General features: G+C 41.0%; 1 protein-coding gene across 3 annotated transcripts in view; it reads left to right on the plus strand.

Annotated features, from left to right (window-relative positions):
* ube2g2 (ubiquitin-conjugating enzyme E2G 2 (UBC7 homolog, yeast)) overlaps nt 1-15,696 on the plus strand; it is a 70,682-nt gene that overhangs the window by 9,415 nt on the left and 45,571 nt on the right. For all 3 annotated transcript variants that reach the window (XM_063051709.1, XM_063051707.1, XM_063051710.1), the window contains 2 exons: nt 9,496-9,531; nt 14,465-14,510. In XM_063051709.1, the coding sequence (XP_062907779.1) occupies nt 9,496-9,531; nt 14,465-14,510 (82 nt within the window). Of the gene's footprint in view, nt 1-9,495; nt 9,532-14,464; nt 14,511-15,696 lie in introns of those variants that run through there.

Genomic DNA, 15,696 nt, shown 5'->3' on the forward strand with positions numbered 1-15,696 from the left:
CTCCAGCGTTTTGTGCGTGAAGGTTTGCCTAGCTGCCTTGTTTTGTGTTTGATGAGGTTTGCCTTTGAAAGCTCACCCAGAAAATCATGAGGCATGGGGTCCATGGAAACTTAATGCATGGATTCAGAATCGGCTTGCCCACAGAAAGCAGAGGGTGGTAGTAGATGGACGGTATTCTGCCTGGAGATTGGTGACCAGTGGTGTTCTACAGGGATCAGTTCTGGTACCCCTACTCGTTGTAAATTTTATAAATGACTTGGATGAAGTGGAAGGTGGGTTAGTAAGTTTTCAGTTATCATGAAGGTTGGAGGTGTTGTCGATAGTGTAGAAGGTTGTTGTAGTTTACAAAAGGATGTAGACAGGATACAGAGTTGAGCAGAGAAGTGACAGATGGAGTTCCATCTGGAAAAGTGTGAACTGACACACTTCGGCAGATTGAACTGGAAGGCAGAGCCCAAGGTTAATGGCAGGATTCTTGGCAGTATGGAGGAACAGTGTGGAGTCCAAGTACATAGATCTGAAAGTTGCTGCACGTTTTGATAGGGTGGAGAGATAGGTGTATGTTGCATTGGCTGTCATTAGAAGGGGGACTGAGTTGAAGAGCCTCGAGGTAATTTTGCTGCTCTATAAAACTCAGTTAGACAGCACTTGGAGTATGGTGTTCATGTCTGGTCACCTCATGAAAGGTAGGATGTGGAAGCTTCAGAGAGGGTACAGAGATTTACCAGGACACTGCCTGAATTAACGAACATGTCTTATGAGGAAATGTTGAGCCAGCAAGGGCTCTTCTGTTTGGAGTGAAGAAGAACGAGGGCAAATTGAGAGAGCGGATACAATTACAGAAGGCACATCTACAAAAGATAGGGTGGACAGCCAGCACCTTTTTCCCAGGGTGGTAATGGTCACTACCAGAGGACGTGTTTAAAGTGAGTGGGAGAAGGGTTAGGGGAGATGTCAGAGGTGGATACGGTTGAGGTGCCATTCTGAACTTGCTTCTACATTGCTGATGGGTAACGGATTGCATCGTTTGAACAGCAACAGCGAAGGAATCATGTGTGAGATTTCAGTGCAGCATCTGTGCTTCAAAAGTTTGTAGTTGAAGCATTACATTTTTGCTGTCATGGCAGAATTCCCTGACTTTGTTGGCAATAGACCAGCTGACTTGCGTTTTCCCACAGTGGTAATTCATCTGGCCTGCCTATATTTTAGCAAGCATTTAATGAGCAATACCACAATTTGAGACTGGAGTTTGATTCCCAATCCCACACTGCTAGTTTAGCTATTATACTGATTGCTCAGATAAAGTTTCATCTTCGCTGTGAAAGCTGACAGATTGTTTCTTGGAACTCCTGAGAACCATACAGTCTCCAGTAGTCATAGGCTTCGGTTTTGCTAAAGATCTTGTGGTAATGGAATACAGGTTCCAAGATATGGCTGTGGGAAAAACACCATATATAGTTAGAAATATTTTGCCAGCATTGACATTGCTTAAAATACTGGATTTGATACAGATATTGTTATTGCTTAAACATAGAGAATGATTGTAATCAATTTGCATAAACATTAGTAATGTCGTTAATTTCATACTAAATTTATTTCCGTTGAGAAGATTCTTGATGTACATTATTAAATCACAGAGAGAAAAACAGTTAATGCTTCACATCAGTAATCTTTCATCACATCAAGGAAAGGTTAGACAGCAAGCAAGCTTGCAGTTAGTTGGATGGAGACAAATACAAATACTGGTATTAGCTGAGAGAAGATGGAGAAGGTTTGTTAATTGCCTCAAGGAGATGCAGACATCCCACCTCTCCCAGAAGTTCTGGGAGTCTCCCGCATGTTGATAGTGGCTCCCTGACGCTCGGAAATTATATACAATATCCCGGAAATCGATTTTTTTGAGAGGGAGAGAGAGAGGGAGAGGAAGCATCCTGACTGGTGTCTCTTTGTGCTAAGTGTGCTCCCCAACCACCGGGCCACGAGGAAACAATATGAATTGGCGATATGAAACGATATGAGTCAGCTTCACCTTTCCTCATTCCCTGTCACGCCCTGTTGAATTTTAACGCACCTGAGGTCATCAGTGACCCAAGACGTGTAAAGGAATGGGTCCGTGACCCATTTGTGAATGTCTCCAGTGAATCATCCATCTCAGCACGGGAAAAAGATCAACTCCTCGAGCTTGGCAATGATGGTGGGCTGAAAAGTATGTTTGACATAACATCTCTGCCAGCATTCTGGATCATAGTCAAGGCTGAATATCCTGAGATAGCCACAAAAGCACTGAAAACTTTGCTTTCATTTCCAACATATTTCTGCGAAGCGAAGTTTTCTGCAATGAATGCAATGAAAACTAAATTGTGGACTAGACTGGACATAAGGAACCCCCTTTGAGTATCGCTGTCTCCCACCATCCCTCGATGGGACCGTCTTGTTACAGGAAAACAAGCCCAGGGTTCCCACTGATTCAGCGATATTGCTGTGTTGCAATGATTTTATATGTTCATACGAGGAAAATATGTACTGTGTGTTTAATATCCAAACGTTACTTAAAATGTTATGATGCTATTGACTTATAAGTGACTTATAATTCAGTTGTCCCCAACCTCTGGGCTGAGAAGAATACAGCGGTGGCCGGAACGCACCCAGCACATCTTTAAGAGCAAAGCCAGAATAAACAAGCTAATTAATTAGGTGCTGCCCGGCGCGTAAATGTCAGCCCGGATCAGAGGCGATTGCTGATTGCATCGTCTCTGATCTGGGCCGACATTTACGTGCCGGGCGGCACCTAATCAATTAGCTTGTTTATTTCAGCTTTTTTCTTAAAGATGTACTGGGTGCGCTCTGGCCCCCGCTGTACCGCTACATTCTTCACGGCCCAGAGGTTTAGGACCACTGTTATAATTGACTTACCACTACATTCATCCGAGGAAAATATGCGCTGTGTGTTTAATATTAAATTCATTAGATAAACCCCTTTAGAAATGAAATTGAGTGTATTAGGCACTTGCAAGTGACTTATAGTTGACTTATCACCTATATTATGGTCACGTTTAACACCCCCCCTCCCTGGGGTCGGCCGGTCCATGGTGCAAAAACGGTTGGGGACTCTTGATTTAAACTAGCTGGCTAGCTGCCAAGGAGCTATTGATGTCCTACGTGATGAGGCCAAACTCCCTGTAGACTTGCTTAAAGTTGTAATAGAATAAGCATGATAATATAATATTTTATAAGTACATATTTTAATGTCACATTTGCTGCATATAGCCAACTTGGTTTACAGATTAGACAAAATCACTAAACAAAGTATTACATACACCCTTGGAGGTCAACGGGGGTGGGGGGGTAATATGGGGATGTGGGGGACAGGGGTGCTACCTCCCTGAAATGAGTTTTTGCAGGGTGGGATGTCTGGAGATGTAAATAGAAAAGTCCCGAACATTCCTTGCAGGTGAAGCAGCAATGCTGTTCTACAGTGAAGAAAACTGATGCAGATTGCGTGACACCTCTGCAAGGGTAATCTTGAGGTCCCACTCCCATTCTGATCTTTCTTTGCCCCTGTCACTGTTCTAATTGACCTGTTTGTGTAATCTGTTCTCTTGATAGCCACAAAGTTCCCTTTGTTCTTTCTATCTTTCATCTTTCTCTGCAATGTAACGTACCACTTCCTAGCTTCTCTGGGAACTCATGTGAAGCAATTAAACTCACCTTCTCACTCCATATAAGCTGCCTGACTTGCTGTATACTTTTAGCATTTTCTGTTTTATTTCCAGTTTCTGTTCATTTTTCTTCATTACAGGTGATTTACAATCTTGTGTAAATTTGTCTGTTTGTCTAAATTTGTGGTACTTGTGAGCTATAAGACATGTTGGACTTGGTCATTATTACTTCATTTATCTTTTCTGTATTTTCGTTAATTTAAAATGAAATGTACTGGAAATTGGAATGATGGGAGTGGCATTATGAGTTTTTTGTACTTTCTAGATTTGTTGAATAATTAACAATTTTTAAATTACACTGGAATAGTCTTCATTTTCTAGAATAGTTAAAACGTGTACATTCAGAGCTCTGCAACACAATACATTCTGCATTCAATGGTTTGAATGTTTTCCGACTGGACAAATTGTTCCTCTGTCCCAGGTTCATCAGAATCCTCATTGTGGCAGCTATTTATGTACTCTTTCCCCTTTTGACTTTATGATAAAAGTAAGTAACTGAAAAGGGTGTTGTGTGTCAGAAAAATGGATGGAAAAAGTATGTGAACCCTTAAATTTAATAACTGGCAGAACTTCCTTTAGTAGCAATAATCTCCACGAAATGTTTCCTGTAGCTGCTGATCAGACTTGCACAATGACGAGGAGGAATTTTAGATCATTACTCCATAAAAAATTGTTTCAGTTCATCAATATTTCTGAGATACATTGCATGAACAGCCCTCTTCAGGTCATGTCACTGCATCTCAGTTGGGTTAAGGTCTGAATTCTGACTTGGGCATTCCAAAACACAAATTTTCTTCTTTTTAAACTATTCTGTTGTTGACTTACTCTTGTGTTTTGGATCATTGTCTTGTTGTAACATCCAACTTCTATTAAGCTTCTGGTGATGGACTGCTGCCCTGACATTAACGTGTAAAATGTCTCGATACAATTTTGAACTCATTATTCCCTCAATTGCAAACTGACCAGGTCCTGAGGCAGCAAAGCAGCCCCAAACGGTGATGCTCCTTCCACCGTGCTTCACAGTTGGAATGAGGTTTTGGTGTTGGTGTGCAGTGCCCTTTTCCCTCCAAACATAATGCTGTGCATTTCTGCCAAAAAGTTCAACTTTTGTCTAATCTGTCTGCAGAACATTGTCTGGAAGTGTTGCGGAACATCCAGGTGATCTTTTGAAAATTGAGAAGTGCAGCAATTTTTTTTTGGAGAGCAATGTTTCCTCCATGATGTCCTTCCATGAACACCATTCTTGTTCAGTTTTTTTTAATATAGTGGACACATGAACAGAAACTTTAGCAAGTTCTAGAGATTTCTGCAGGACTTTTACTGTACCCTTGGGGTCCTTTTCACCACCTTCGGCATTGCACGTGGTGCTCTTGGTGTGATTTTTGCAGGACATCCACTCCTCAGGAGAGTAGCAACAGGACTGAATTTCCTCGATTTGTAGACAGTTTCTCTTACTGTGGACTGATGAACACTCAGATCTTCAGGAATGCTTTTGTAGCCTTTTCCAGCTTCATTCATCTCTACAATTCTTCTTCTTAGGTCCTCTGAAAGTTGTTTTGATCAACATAAACAGATTTTTCTTGAAGAGCAGGCTCTGTCAGTAACCTGACTTTGTGTCTACAACCCACATTTCCAATCTCATTTCATTGACTGGAACACCTGACTCCAAATAGCTTTTGTAGAAGGCATTACCCAAGGGGTTTACATACTTTTTTGAACCCAGACTGTGATTGTTAAAATGGTGTACTCAGTATTGATGAGAAGAAGTACAATTGTTTGTTTGTTATTAGTTTAGGCAGATTATTGTGACAAATCAGACCATGTTTTATGAGTAATTAATGCAGAAAACCAGGTAATTGTAAAGGGTTCTCAAACTTTATTTTGCAACTATATACTGAAAAATTTCTCATCTGGCTTTCACAAAACTGCTTACACTTCACTTTGATTGACATTTATTTCCCATTCCATTGGCATGTGAAAAAGAATAATAATCAGTGTTTTTCTGGAACATGTATGTAACAGGTTAGATATTTCTCCCCCCATCCTTTGAAGTGAAGAAATGATGTGACTTAATTTAAGAATAACTTGCTGCCTGTAGTGACAAAGCTCCAGTATTTTAATTTTTTTCTCTTCTGGTCAGAGCAAGAAAATAGCCTAGAAAGAACTTAAATCTCAATATTAAATAGGTTCTTGCATTGTTAAATATTGATCCTAGCCCTCTTGTAGTGAGATTAATTAATAATTACAGTATGACAGTAGCAATCTTTTGGAACTAATGGAGAAGGTGAGATGCTGTTCCCAAATTTAAAGTGCCTTAAAGGATGCAGAGAGTTATGCCTCACAAAGTGAAAAGATATAAAGAAAGTTTCTATTGATTCTGATGGATTTAGTATTTTGAAGGTGTGAAAATATTAGGAACAGGTCATCTTTTCGCATCAATATCTTTTTGATTGCATTGTAAATTGAGTTTGTTTTAAGAAGGGTGCCTTAAAATTCATAAGTTCTGAGTACAATGTTTATGATTTGATATCCAAAAACAAAATATTATAAATCCTGGAAATCTGAAAGGGAGTCATCTCTGGACTGAGATGAAGTGCCTTGACCTGAAGCATTGTTCTCCTTTTCCCTCTATGGATGCAGTTTCATTCTCCAAGTTCCTCCTGTGGTTTTTATTACTCCTTCCCCCAGGAGAATAGAGAGTCATTGTAATTAGCTGGTCAGGAGAGCTGTGTAAGTTCTATCATTCAGTATAATTGGTACTGAAGTCAAAAACTGTTCAGGTATGAAGGGAATCTAGTGATATGGGTTTAGTGCATGAAAGTGGCTCTGAAATATAAGCTGTAGCATAGCCTTATTGAGGAGCTGCATGGCCACTTTGTATTCCATGTGCTCTCAGTTCTAGTATTTGTACTCACAATTCCTTGACCTGCCATCTATTGTTCGCAGATGCCTTTGCCACTTGCTTTGACGTTCATCACTCCTTTTTCTCATTTATTCTTTCCTCCCTCTTCTGTTCTCTGCATCTTGTTACTTATCTCTTCCAAATTCTGATGAAAGGTTATCAATCTGAAATGTTAATCTCTTATTCCCCTCTTATTAATTGTGCATGGTGTGTACAATGATTTTTTTTAACCTTTTGATATACTTGAACTTGAAAACTTGAAAAAGGTGCAAGAAATAGATTTAGTAGAACCAGCTGCCGGTTTATCTAGAACCAAAAAACACATTGTGGCACCCAACAAAGCCTGTACTGATTGTTTTTTTTCTCTTTTTTTTCTTTTTTCTTTTTCTTTTCATTCCCTTTTTATAGCACTATATCTGTGTGTGTGTATTATATATATCTACAAATTACTGTAAGATGTATATATTTTATTTTAATTTGTAGTTTTTTCTATTATGTATTGCAAAGCAATGAATTTCCTGACATATGCCAGTGATATTAAATCTGATTCTGAACTGTCTTTGTAATCTTGTTTCCATTCTTGCCTTATTTCACTGCAGCTTAGCTCTCTAGAACTTCATAAGGTAGCCATTACTTAGTTCAAATAGGAAAAGTAACCTCTTAAGCCAGGTTCAGAAGTTGCGAAATGGTTTTGCTTTAGGATCTGTTATGTAGGAAAAAGGGTTGAAATCATGTTTGCATAAGTAAGCACAGAGTGGTAGATGTGTGGAACTTGCTGCCAGGGGGAGGTGCTGGAAGCAGGTACAATAGCAATGTTTAAGTGGCAATTAGACAGATAATTGAACAGATGAGGAGTAGAGGGATATGGACCATGTACAGGCAGATGTGCGATATAAATTGGTATCATGGTTGGCACATACAAGGCCTGTTCCTGTGCTGTGCCATGGTGGACTTTGTCCTATGCTCATGTGAGTGGGTTAGGATGAATCCAGTTTCACAATCAATAACGCCAGGGCCGCAAGGCTTTCGTTGTCAAGGTTGTTGTTCCTTGCACACTTTGAAGATCTATTACATCAGTTGAGCAATTAAACTATTAAAAATAGCTCAAACTTAATGTAATTAAACATTAATGCTAATCCAATAATTTACAATAATCAACTTGCATTTCTTTTCCTTGAAACCATTGCTGTAATTTAGATTTTATTTATTTAGCAATACAGCACGGAGTAAGCCTTTTTGGCACTTCCAGCCACGCCGCTCAGCAAACCCCAACAATCCTGATTTAATCCTAACTTAATTATGGGACAATTTACAATGACCAGTTGACCTACTCAGTGTGTCTTTGGACTGTGGGAGGAAACCAGAGTACCCAAGGAAAACCCTGGCATTCTACGGGAGGGATGTACAGACTCCTTATGGAGGAGGCTGGGATTAAGCTCGGAGCTCCAACACGCCGAGCTGTAAAAACATTGTGTTAACTGCTCTGCCACCGTGGCAGTGTTTTCCATAAGGAAGTAAAGGGCAGTATTCCACAAATGACCAGGAGTAACTGCTGTATCATAAAGGCTGTATTTCATTGGGTGTAGGGCAATAAGAAGCCCTGGTAAAAATAAATTCAGTGGGACACCAGAAGAGAATACTCCGAAGGTTAGAGTCATATCTGGCACATGAGAATATGGTTATGGTTGTGGTTGTAGAATGTCTGTCGTCCCAGCTCCTCAGGTGACTTTGTATCACGATATTTGAAGTGGGGATTTTCATTAGTAATTGAACAATATTAATTTTTATCAGAACTCTATGATAGATGAATTCTTCCATGCCTTTCAGGTATTGGCTGAGAAGTGGTGGGAAGTATTTGCCTCAAAAGTTGCAGGCAACTGCTGCAAGAACAACTGAAAATCTGTTGGAAAATCAAAAAGATTGCAGATTCTTGAAATGCCAAAATAAAAAAAACAAAGAGCTGGTACTGCTCAACAGGGCAGGCACTTTCTTTGGGCAGAGGGGCAGTGTTCATGTTTCAAGTTGATGATTTGAAGAAAATAGTGTTCTTTTGTCTCCTGTGGTTTGGCTGGATGCGAATGGAATGATTTGACATCAAAGCCAGTTCATAGCACCTTTCATTATGCCAGGAGATTCCAAAGGACCTTACATTTGAAAGTAAGAAGGCATGGTAGCATAGTGGTTGGTGTAAAGCTGATACAGTGCCAGCAAATCTGAGTTCAGTTCCCACAGCTGTCGCTGAGGAGTTTGTACATTCTCCCCATGACTGCATGGGTTTGCTGCTTTCAAAGGTGTATAGGTCAGTAGGTTAACTGGCCACTTGGCTGTAATTGGGCGGCCCAGGCTATTTAGGCCAGAAGGGCCTGTAACCTCACTGTATGCTTAAATAAATGAATATTGAAGCAAAGCAGGAGGCTCCCCTGATAGACATTCTTCCTCCAACAAACGTGACAAATGACAAAGCTTTACTGGGAAATTGATGCAGAATGATTGTTATGCAAGTTAATAGCGTACTCAGGCCATTCATAGTGTCTGAATGAAACAAATGCATTGTGATATAAATGAACGTCTCTACCCCCACCCTCCCTGTAAAACGAATAAAACATCAGTGACAGTCTTAAACCATCACTGATTTGTAACGAGCTTCAGACTGGATGAAAGTGCCACGTAAAAATAATTTTTCATTTGCAGATATTGTAGGTAGAACATTGCATTTAGCCTCTGACTTGCAATACGGTGGGAACCTGCTGATGGGCTTCTATTTTATGCAATGTGCCTAGTCTCTCATTTTTCTTTAGTCCTGGGTGTGTAACTTGTGTAGCACCTTTGTTAGCACAGTGATTCTATAAGTAATCCATCTATGTTGCTTTGCAGAATTAACACTGAATCCTCCTGAAGGAATTGTTGCAGGTAAGTAATCCCACATTATACAGCTTTCAATATTCCCCTCCCCCCCCATAAGTATGCAAAAGATATTTGGAACTCAGTTGACTGTTGTCCTCCTCACCGGTAGAAGTCGTGGGTTTGAGAGGTTCTTTTATAGAACCCTGGGCGGGTAACTGCACATCATTTTGTGGATAGACACGCTGCAGACACTGTGTCAGACCAGGGAGAGCATTCCATCACTCTCCTGACGTGTGTAAATAGTAGCAAGGCTTTGCAGTGTCAAGAGATGTGCCTCTTGCTGCAGGATACCCAGCTCTTGACCTGATCCTTCAGCTATGTTACTTATATAGCCTCTCCAGTCAAGCTCCTGACCAGTGGTGACCAGCATATTGGAATAAGACCATAAGACATAAGAGCAGGATTAGTCCATTCAGCCCATTGAGTCTTCTGCTCTGCCATTCCATCAAGGCTGATCCGGATCCCACTCAATCCCATACACCTGTCTTCTTGCCATATCCTTTGATGTCCTGACCAATCAGGAAATGATCAAACTCCACTTTAAATATACGCAAGGACTTGGTCTCCACTGCAGTCTGGCAGAGCGTTCCACAGATTTAGTACTCTCTGACTAAAAAACATCCTCCTTATCTCTGTTCTAAACGGTCGACCCTCAATTTTGAGGCTGTGCCCTCTAATTCTGGATACCTCCACCATAGGAAACATCCTCTCCACATCTATCTAATCTAGTCCTTTCAACATTTGGTAGGTTTCAGTGAGATTCCTCAGCACTACCTACCCCTCCATCTATCTTCGTATCATCCGCAAACTTTGCCACAAAGCCATCAATTCCATTATCCAAATCACTGACAAATAATGTGAAAGTAGCGGTCCCGATACTGACCCCTGAGGAACACTACTGATCATCGGCAGCCAACCAGAAAGGTTCCTTTTATTCCCACTCGCTGCCTTTTGCCTGTCACCCATTCTGCTATCCATGCCAATATCTTTCCTTATCAGATGGACTACATCCCAGAGTCTTGAGAGGTTGCTGAAAAGATAACAGATGCATTGGTTATGATCTTTCAAGAATCACTTGAGTCTGGCATGGAGTCCTGGAGGACTGGAAGATTGTAAATGTCATTCCTCTCTTTAAGGAGGGAGGAAGGCTAAAGAAAGGAAGGTCTAACCTCAGTGGTTGGGAAAGTATTATTGAGGATGAAGTTTCGAGGTCCTTGGAGACTAATGATCCAAGTTAGCATGGTTTCTGTGAAGGAGCACCTGTTCTGACAAACCTGTCGGAATTCATTGAAGAAGTAAAAAGCAGGGTAGACAAAGGCGAGGCAGTGGATCTCATTTGCTTGGATTTTCAGAAGGCGTTTGATAAGGTGCCATACATGAGGCTATTTAAGAAGATAAAATCCTATGGTGTTACAGGAAAGATACTGGCATGGAGAGCAGAATGGCTGACAGGAGGCAGCGAGTGGCCTTTTATGGTTGGCTGCTGGTGACTAGTGGTGTTCCTCAGGGGTCAGTATTGGGACCAATGTTTTTCACATTGTTTGTCAATGATTTAGATAATGGAATTGATGGTTTTGTGGCAACGTTTGTGGAAAGATGGGTGGAGGGGTAGGTAGTGCTGAGTAAACAATGCAATTGCAGCAGGACTTAGACAAATTGGATGAATGGGAATAAAGTAGCAGGTGGAATACAGTGTTGGGAAATGTATGATAATGCATTTTGGTAAAAGCAACAATAGTGTGGATAACAATATTATCTAAATGGGGAGAAGTCTCAAAACATCAGAGGTGCAGAGGGACTTGGGAGTTCTGGTGCAAGACTCCCAGAAGGTTAATTTACAGGTTGAATCTGTGGTAAAGAAGGTGTATGCAATGTTGGAATTTATTTCAAGGGGAACAGAATATAAAAGCAAGGAGATAATGCTGAGCCATTATAACACACTAGTCAGGCCGTACTTAAGAGTATTGTCAACAGATCCGGGTCCCATATCTCAGAAAGGATGTGTTGTCGTTGGAGAGAGTCCAGAGGAGGTTCACGAGGATGATTCCGGGAATGTAAAGGTTACCATCAGAGGAGCGTTTGGCAGCTTTGGGCCTGTACTCACTGGAAGTTAGAAGAATGCAGGAGAGATCTCATTGAAACCTACTGAATGTTGAAAGGACTAGATAAGGTAGATGTGGAGAGGATGTTTCCTATGGTGGGGGTAACCAGAACTAGAGAGCACAGCCTCAAAATTGAGGGGTGACCATTTAGAACAGAGGTAAGGAGAAATTTTTTTAGCCAGAGAGCAGTAAATCTGTGGAATGCTCTGCTACAGACTGCGGTGGAGGCCAAATCTCTGCTTATACTTAAGGCGGAAGCTGATCATTTCTTGATTGGTTGGGACATCAAAGGATATGGTGAGAAGGCAGGTGTATGGGGTTGAGTGGGATCTGGCATTAGCCATGGTTGAATGGCAGAACAGACTCGATGAGCTGAATGGGCTAATTCTGCTCCTATGTCTTATGGTCTTCTGGACCATGCGAGAATCAAGTGATTCTTGAAAGATCATGACTATTGCATCTGTTATCTCTTCAGCACTCAGGACTCTGGGATGTAGTCCATCTGACATCCACATTAAGACCTTTGAGTTTACTTGGCACTTTTTCGTTTGTAATAGCAATGGCACTCACTCCTGCTCCCTTACACTCACGGAACTCTGTCACACTGCTCGTGCCTTCCACAGAGAAGACAGATGCAAAATCCCCATTAAGTTCATCTGCCATTTCTTAGTCCCCCACCAGCATCATTTTCCAGTGGTATAATATCAACTCTTATCTCCACTTACTCTTTATATGACTGAAAAAAACTTTTGGTATCCTGCTTTATTTTATTGGCTAGTCTCCCCACATATTTCATCTTTTCCCTTTTAGCTTTTTTAGTTGCTTTTTGTTTTATTTATGCCTTTTCCTTAGCTTTTATGCAGTTCTTAACTTCCCTTGTCAGCCTGCTCCTGCCATTTGAGAACTTCTTCCTCTGTGGGGCATCTCTGCTCTGCCCTCACCACCGCCAGTATCCCCCTCCAATCCACTTGGGCAAGCTCCTCTCTCATACCTCTGTTTATTCCATTGCGATACTGATACATGTGAGTTATGCTTCTCCCTCTCAAATTTTAGTATGAATTCAATCATATTATGATCACTGCATCCTAAGGGTTCCTCTCCATTAAGCTTCCAAATAAGATTGGGTTCTTACACAACACCCAATCTAATATAGCCTTTCCCTGAGTGGGCTCAGGCACAAGCTGCTCTAAAAAGGCCATATCATAGGCATTCAATAAATTCCCTCTCTTGCGATCCGACACCAACCTGATTTTTCCAATCTCTTACATATTGAAGCCCCTCATTACAATTGTGCCATTACTCTTATTACATGCCTTTTCCAGCTCCCTTTGCAATCTCAACCCCACATCTTGGCCACTATTTGGAGGCCTATATATGATTCCCATAACTTTGTCTTACCCTTGCAATTTCTTAACTCCACCCACAATGATTCAACATTCTCTGACCCTATGTCACTTCTTTCTAAAGATGTTATTCTATCTCTTAGCAACAAAGCCACACTGCCCCCTATGCCTTCCTGGCTTTTTCTTTTGATACAAAGTATGTCCTTTGATTTTAAGCTCCCAACTCTGGCCTTCTTTCAGCCATGACTCAATGATGCCCACGGTGTCTTACTGACCAATCTCAAATTGTGCCATGAGTTCGTCCACCTTATTCTGCATGCTAGGCACATTTAAATACAGCACCTTCAGTCCTGCATTCTTGGCTCTTTTTGAATTTTGTCTCTGTGGTACAATTTAGCTGTTTGCTCTGTTGGCACTTGTACCCAATCATTGGCTTATCTTTCCTTACATTCATGTTACACTCATCATCTACTTGTAAACCTACTGGCTCACCCTCGGTCTATCATACAGGTTCCAATCCCATGCCACGTTTGTTTAAACCACTCTCCATTCCCAACAGCTCTAGTAAATCTGTCCGCAAGAATATCGGTCCCCCTCAGATTCAAGTGCAACCTGTCCCTTTAGTACAGGTCCTAGCTACCCCAGAAGAGGTCCCAATTATCCAGAACTCTGAAACCCACTGCCCCTGCTCCAATTCTTCAGCCAAGCATTTATCTGCCACTTCATTTTTATTCCTATTCTCACGGTCATGTGGCACAGGTAGCAATCCCAAGATTACTACCTTTGAGATCCTGCTTCTCAGCTTCCTTCCTAACTTTCAGTTTTTTTTCAGGACCTCCTCCCTTTTTCTTCTTATGTCATTGGCACCAATATGTACCACAACCTCTGGCTGCTTACCCTCCCTTTTCAGGATATGGTGGAGGAGTCTAGAAATATCATGGACCCTGGCACCTAGGAGGCAAACTACCATCAGTGTTTCCTTTTTGTGTCCCTAGAATCATGTATCTGGCCCCCTAATTATAGAGTCCCCTATTACTGCTGCCATCCTGTTCAGTTCCCTACCCTTTCTGAGCCACAGGGACAGACTCAGTGCCAGAGACATGGCTGCTGTTGCTTCCCCCAGGTAAGTCATTCCCCCCCTACAGTTCTCAAAATGGAGTACTTATTGTTGAGAGGAATACTCAATACAGGGGTACTCTCCACTATCTGACATTCTCCTTTCCCTCATATGATAGTCATCCATTTATCGGTCTCCTTTAGCCTTGAGGTAACTACCTCACTGTAGCTCCTGTCTGTCTCTGCTTCACTTTCCCTAACAAGCCAAAGGTCATCGAGCTGCAGCTCCAGTTCCCTAACACGGTCTCTAAGGAACTGCATCTCAATGTACCTGGCACAGATCTAAGCTGTGTAGGTACACTTAAGAAATCTTGTAAGCATTTTGTATACTTCAATTGGGTTTAATCTTAATTTTCTCTATTATTTTGCTGTTCACAGGTCCAATCAGTGAGGAGAACTTTTTTGAATGGGAGGCCTTAATCATGTAAGGTTATAAGTTTATAGTATGACCAATTTTTGTGAATGTCCGTTGGTGGTTTAAGCAATATCTTGAAAAGTATGCATGAACAATGTGAAACTCATGTCTTTCAGGAACTAATAGGCTTAGCAACCAGCAGTACAAAACCATTGTTGACCACAGGTCTAAATTGATCTCTCCAATCACACAATCTTCTCATAAACTGATTAAATTGATCCTGAATTTACTACTCAATTAATTCATTTATCTGGACATTTACTACCTTTATTCGTACACATGCAGCTAGGTGATTATTGATGTATTATTATTGTTTGGTACAAAAGTGTGGTCTGTTCAGTGGCACATATATAACAAATGTAATAAGTCAATTTAGTGCATGTATTTAGCCATTATCACATATTTGTTTATATGAACTTATCATAAAAGAATGTGCTTAAGCTGAGAGGGGAAAAATTAGAGGACCTGAGGAACAGTGATTGCCAATCTTTGTGCAATGTAATTTATTAATAAATTGGAAGAAGTATATAAGTATGAAATCAAACTTCTAAAATGAAGTTTGACAATACTTCATGGCTAGGCACAACTCAAATGCCATTTATAAATTTGCTGACGACACGACGATTGTTGGCAGAATTTTAGATGGTGCCAAGAAGGTGCACGAGAGCGAGAGGGATCATCTGGTTGAGTGGTGTTGTAGCAACAACCTTGCACTCAATGTCAGTAAGAGCAAAGAATTAATTATGAACTTCAGGAGGGGTAAGATGAGCGAACACACACCACTCTTCATAGAGGGAATCAGAAGAGGAAAGAGTGAGCAATCTCAAGTTTCTGGGTGACAACATCTCTGAGGATCTTTCCTGGACCAAATAATATAATGCAGCTACAAAGAAGGCACAACAGTGGCTATATTTCATTAGGAGTTTGAGGAGATTTGGTACGTCACCAAAGACACTTGCAGATTTTTGCAGATGTACTGTGAAGAGCGTAAGCTGCAGAAGGTTGTAAACTCAGTCAGCTACGTCATGGGCAGTAACCTCCCCAGCATCCTGGATATAGTCATAGTCATACTTTATTGATCCCAGGGGGAAATTGGTTTTCATTACAGTTGCACCATAAATAATAAATAGTAATAGAACCATGAATACTTAAATAGTAGTATGTAAATTATGCCAGTAAATTATGAAATAAGTCC

The sequence above is a fragment of the Mobula hypostoma genome, chromosome 6 (assembly GCF_963921235.1).
Source record: "Mobula hypostoma chromosome 6, sMobHyp1.1, whole genome shotgun sequence".
NCBI lineage: Eukaryota > Metazoa > Chordata > Chondrichthyes > Myliobatiformes > Myliobatidae > Mobula > Mobula hypostoma.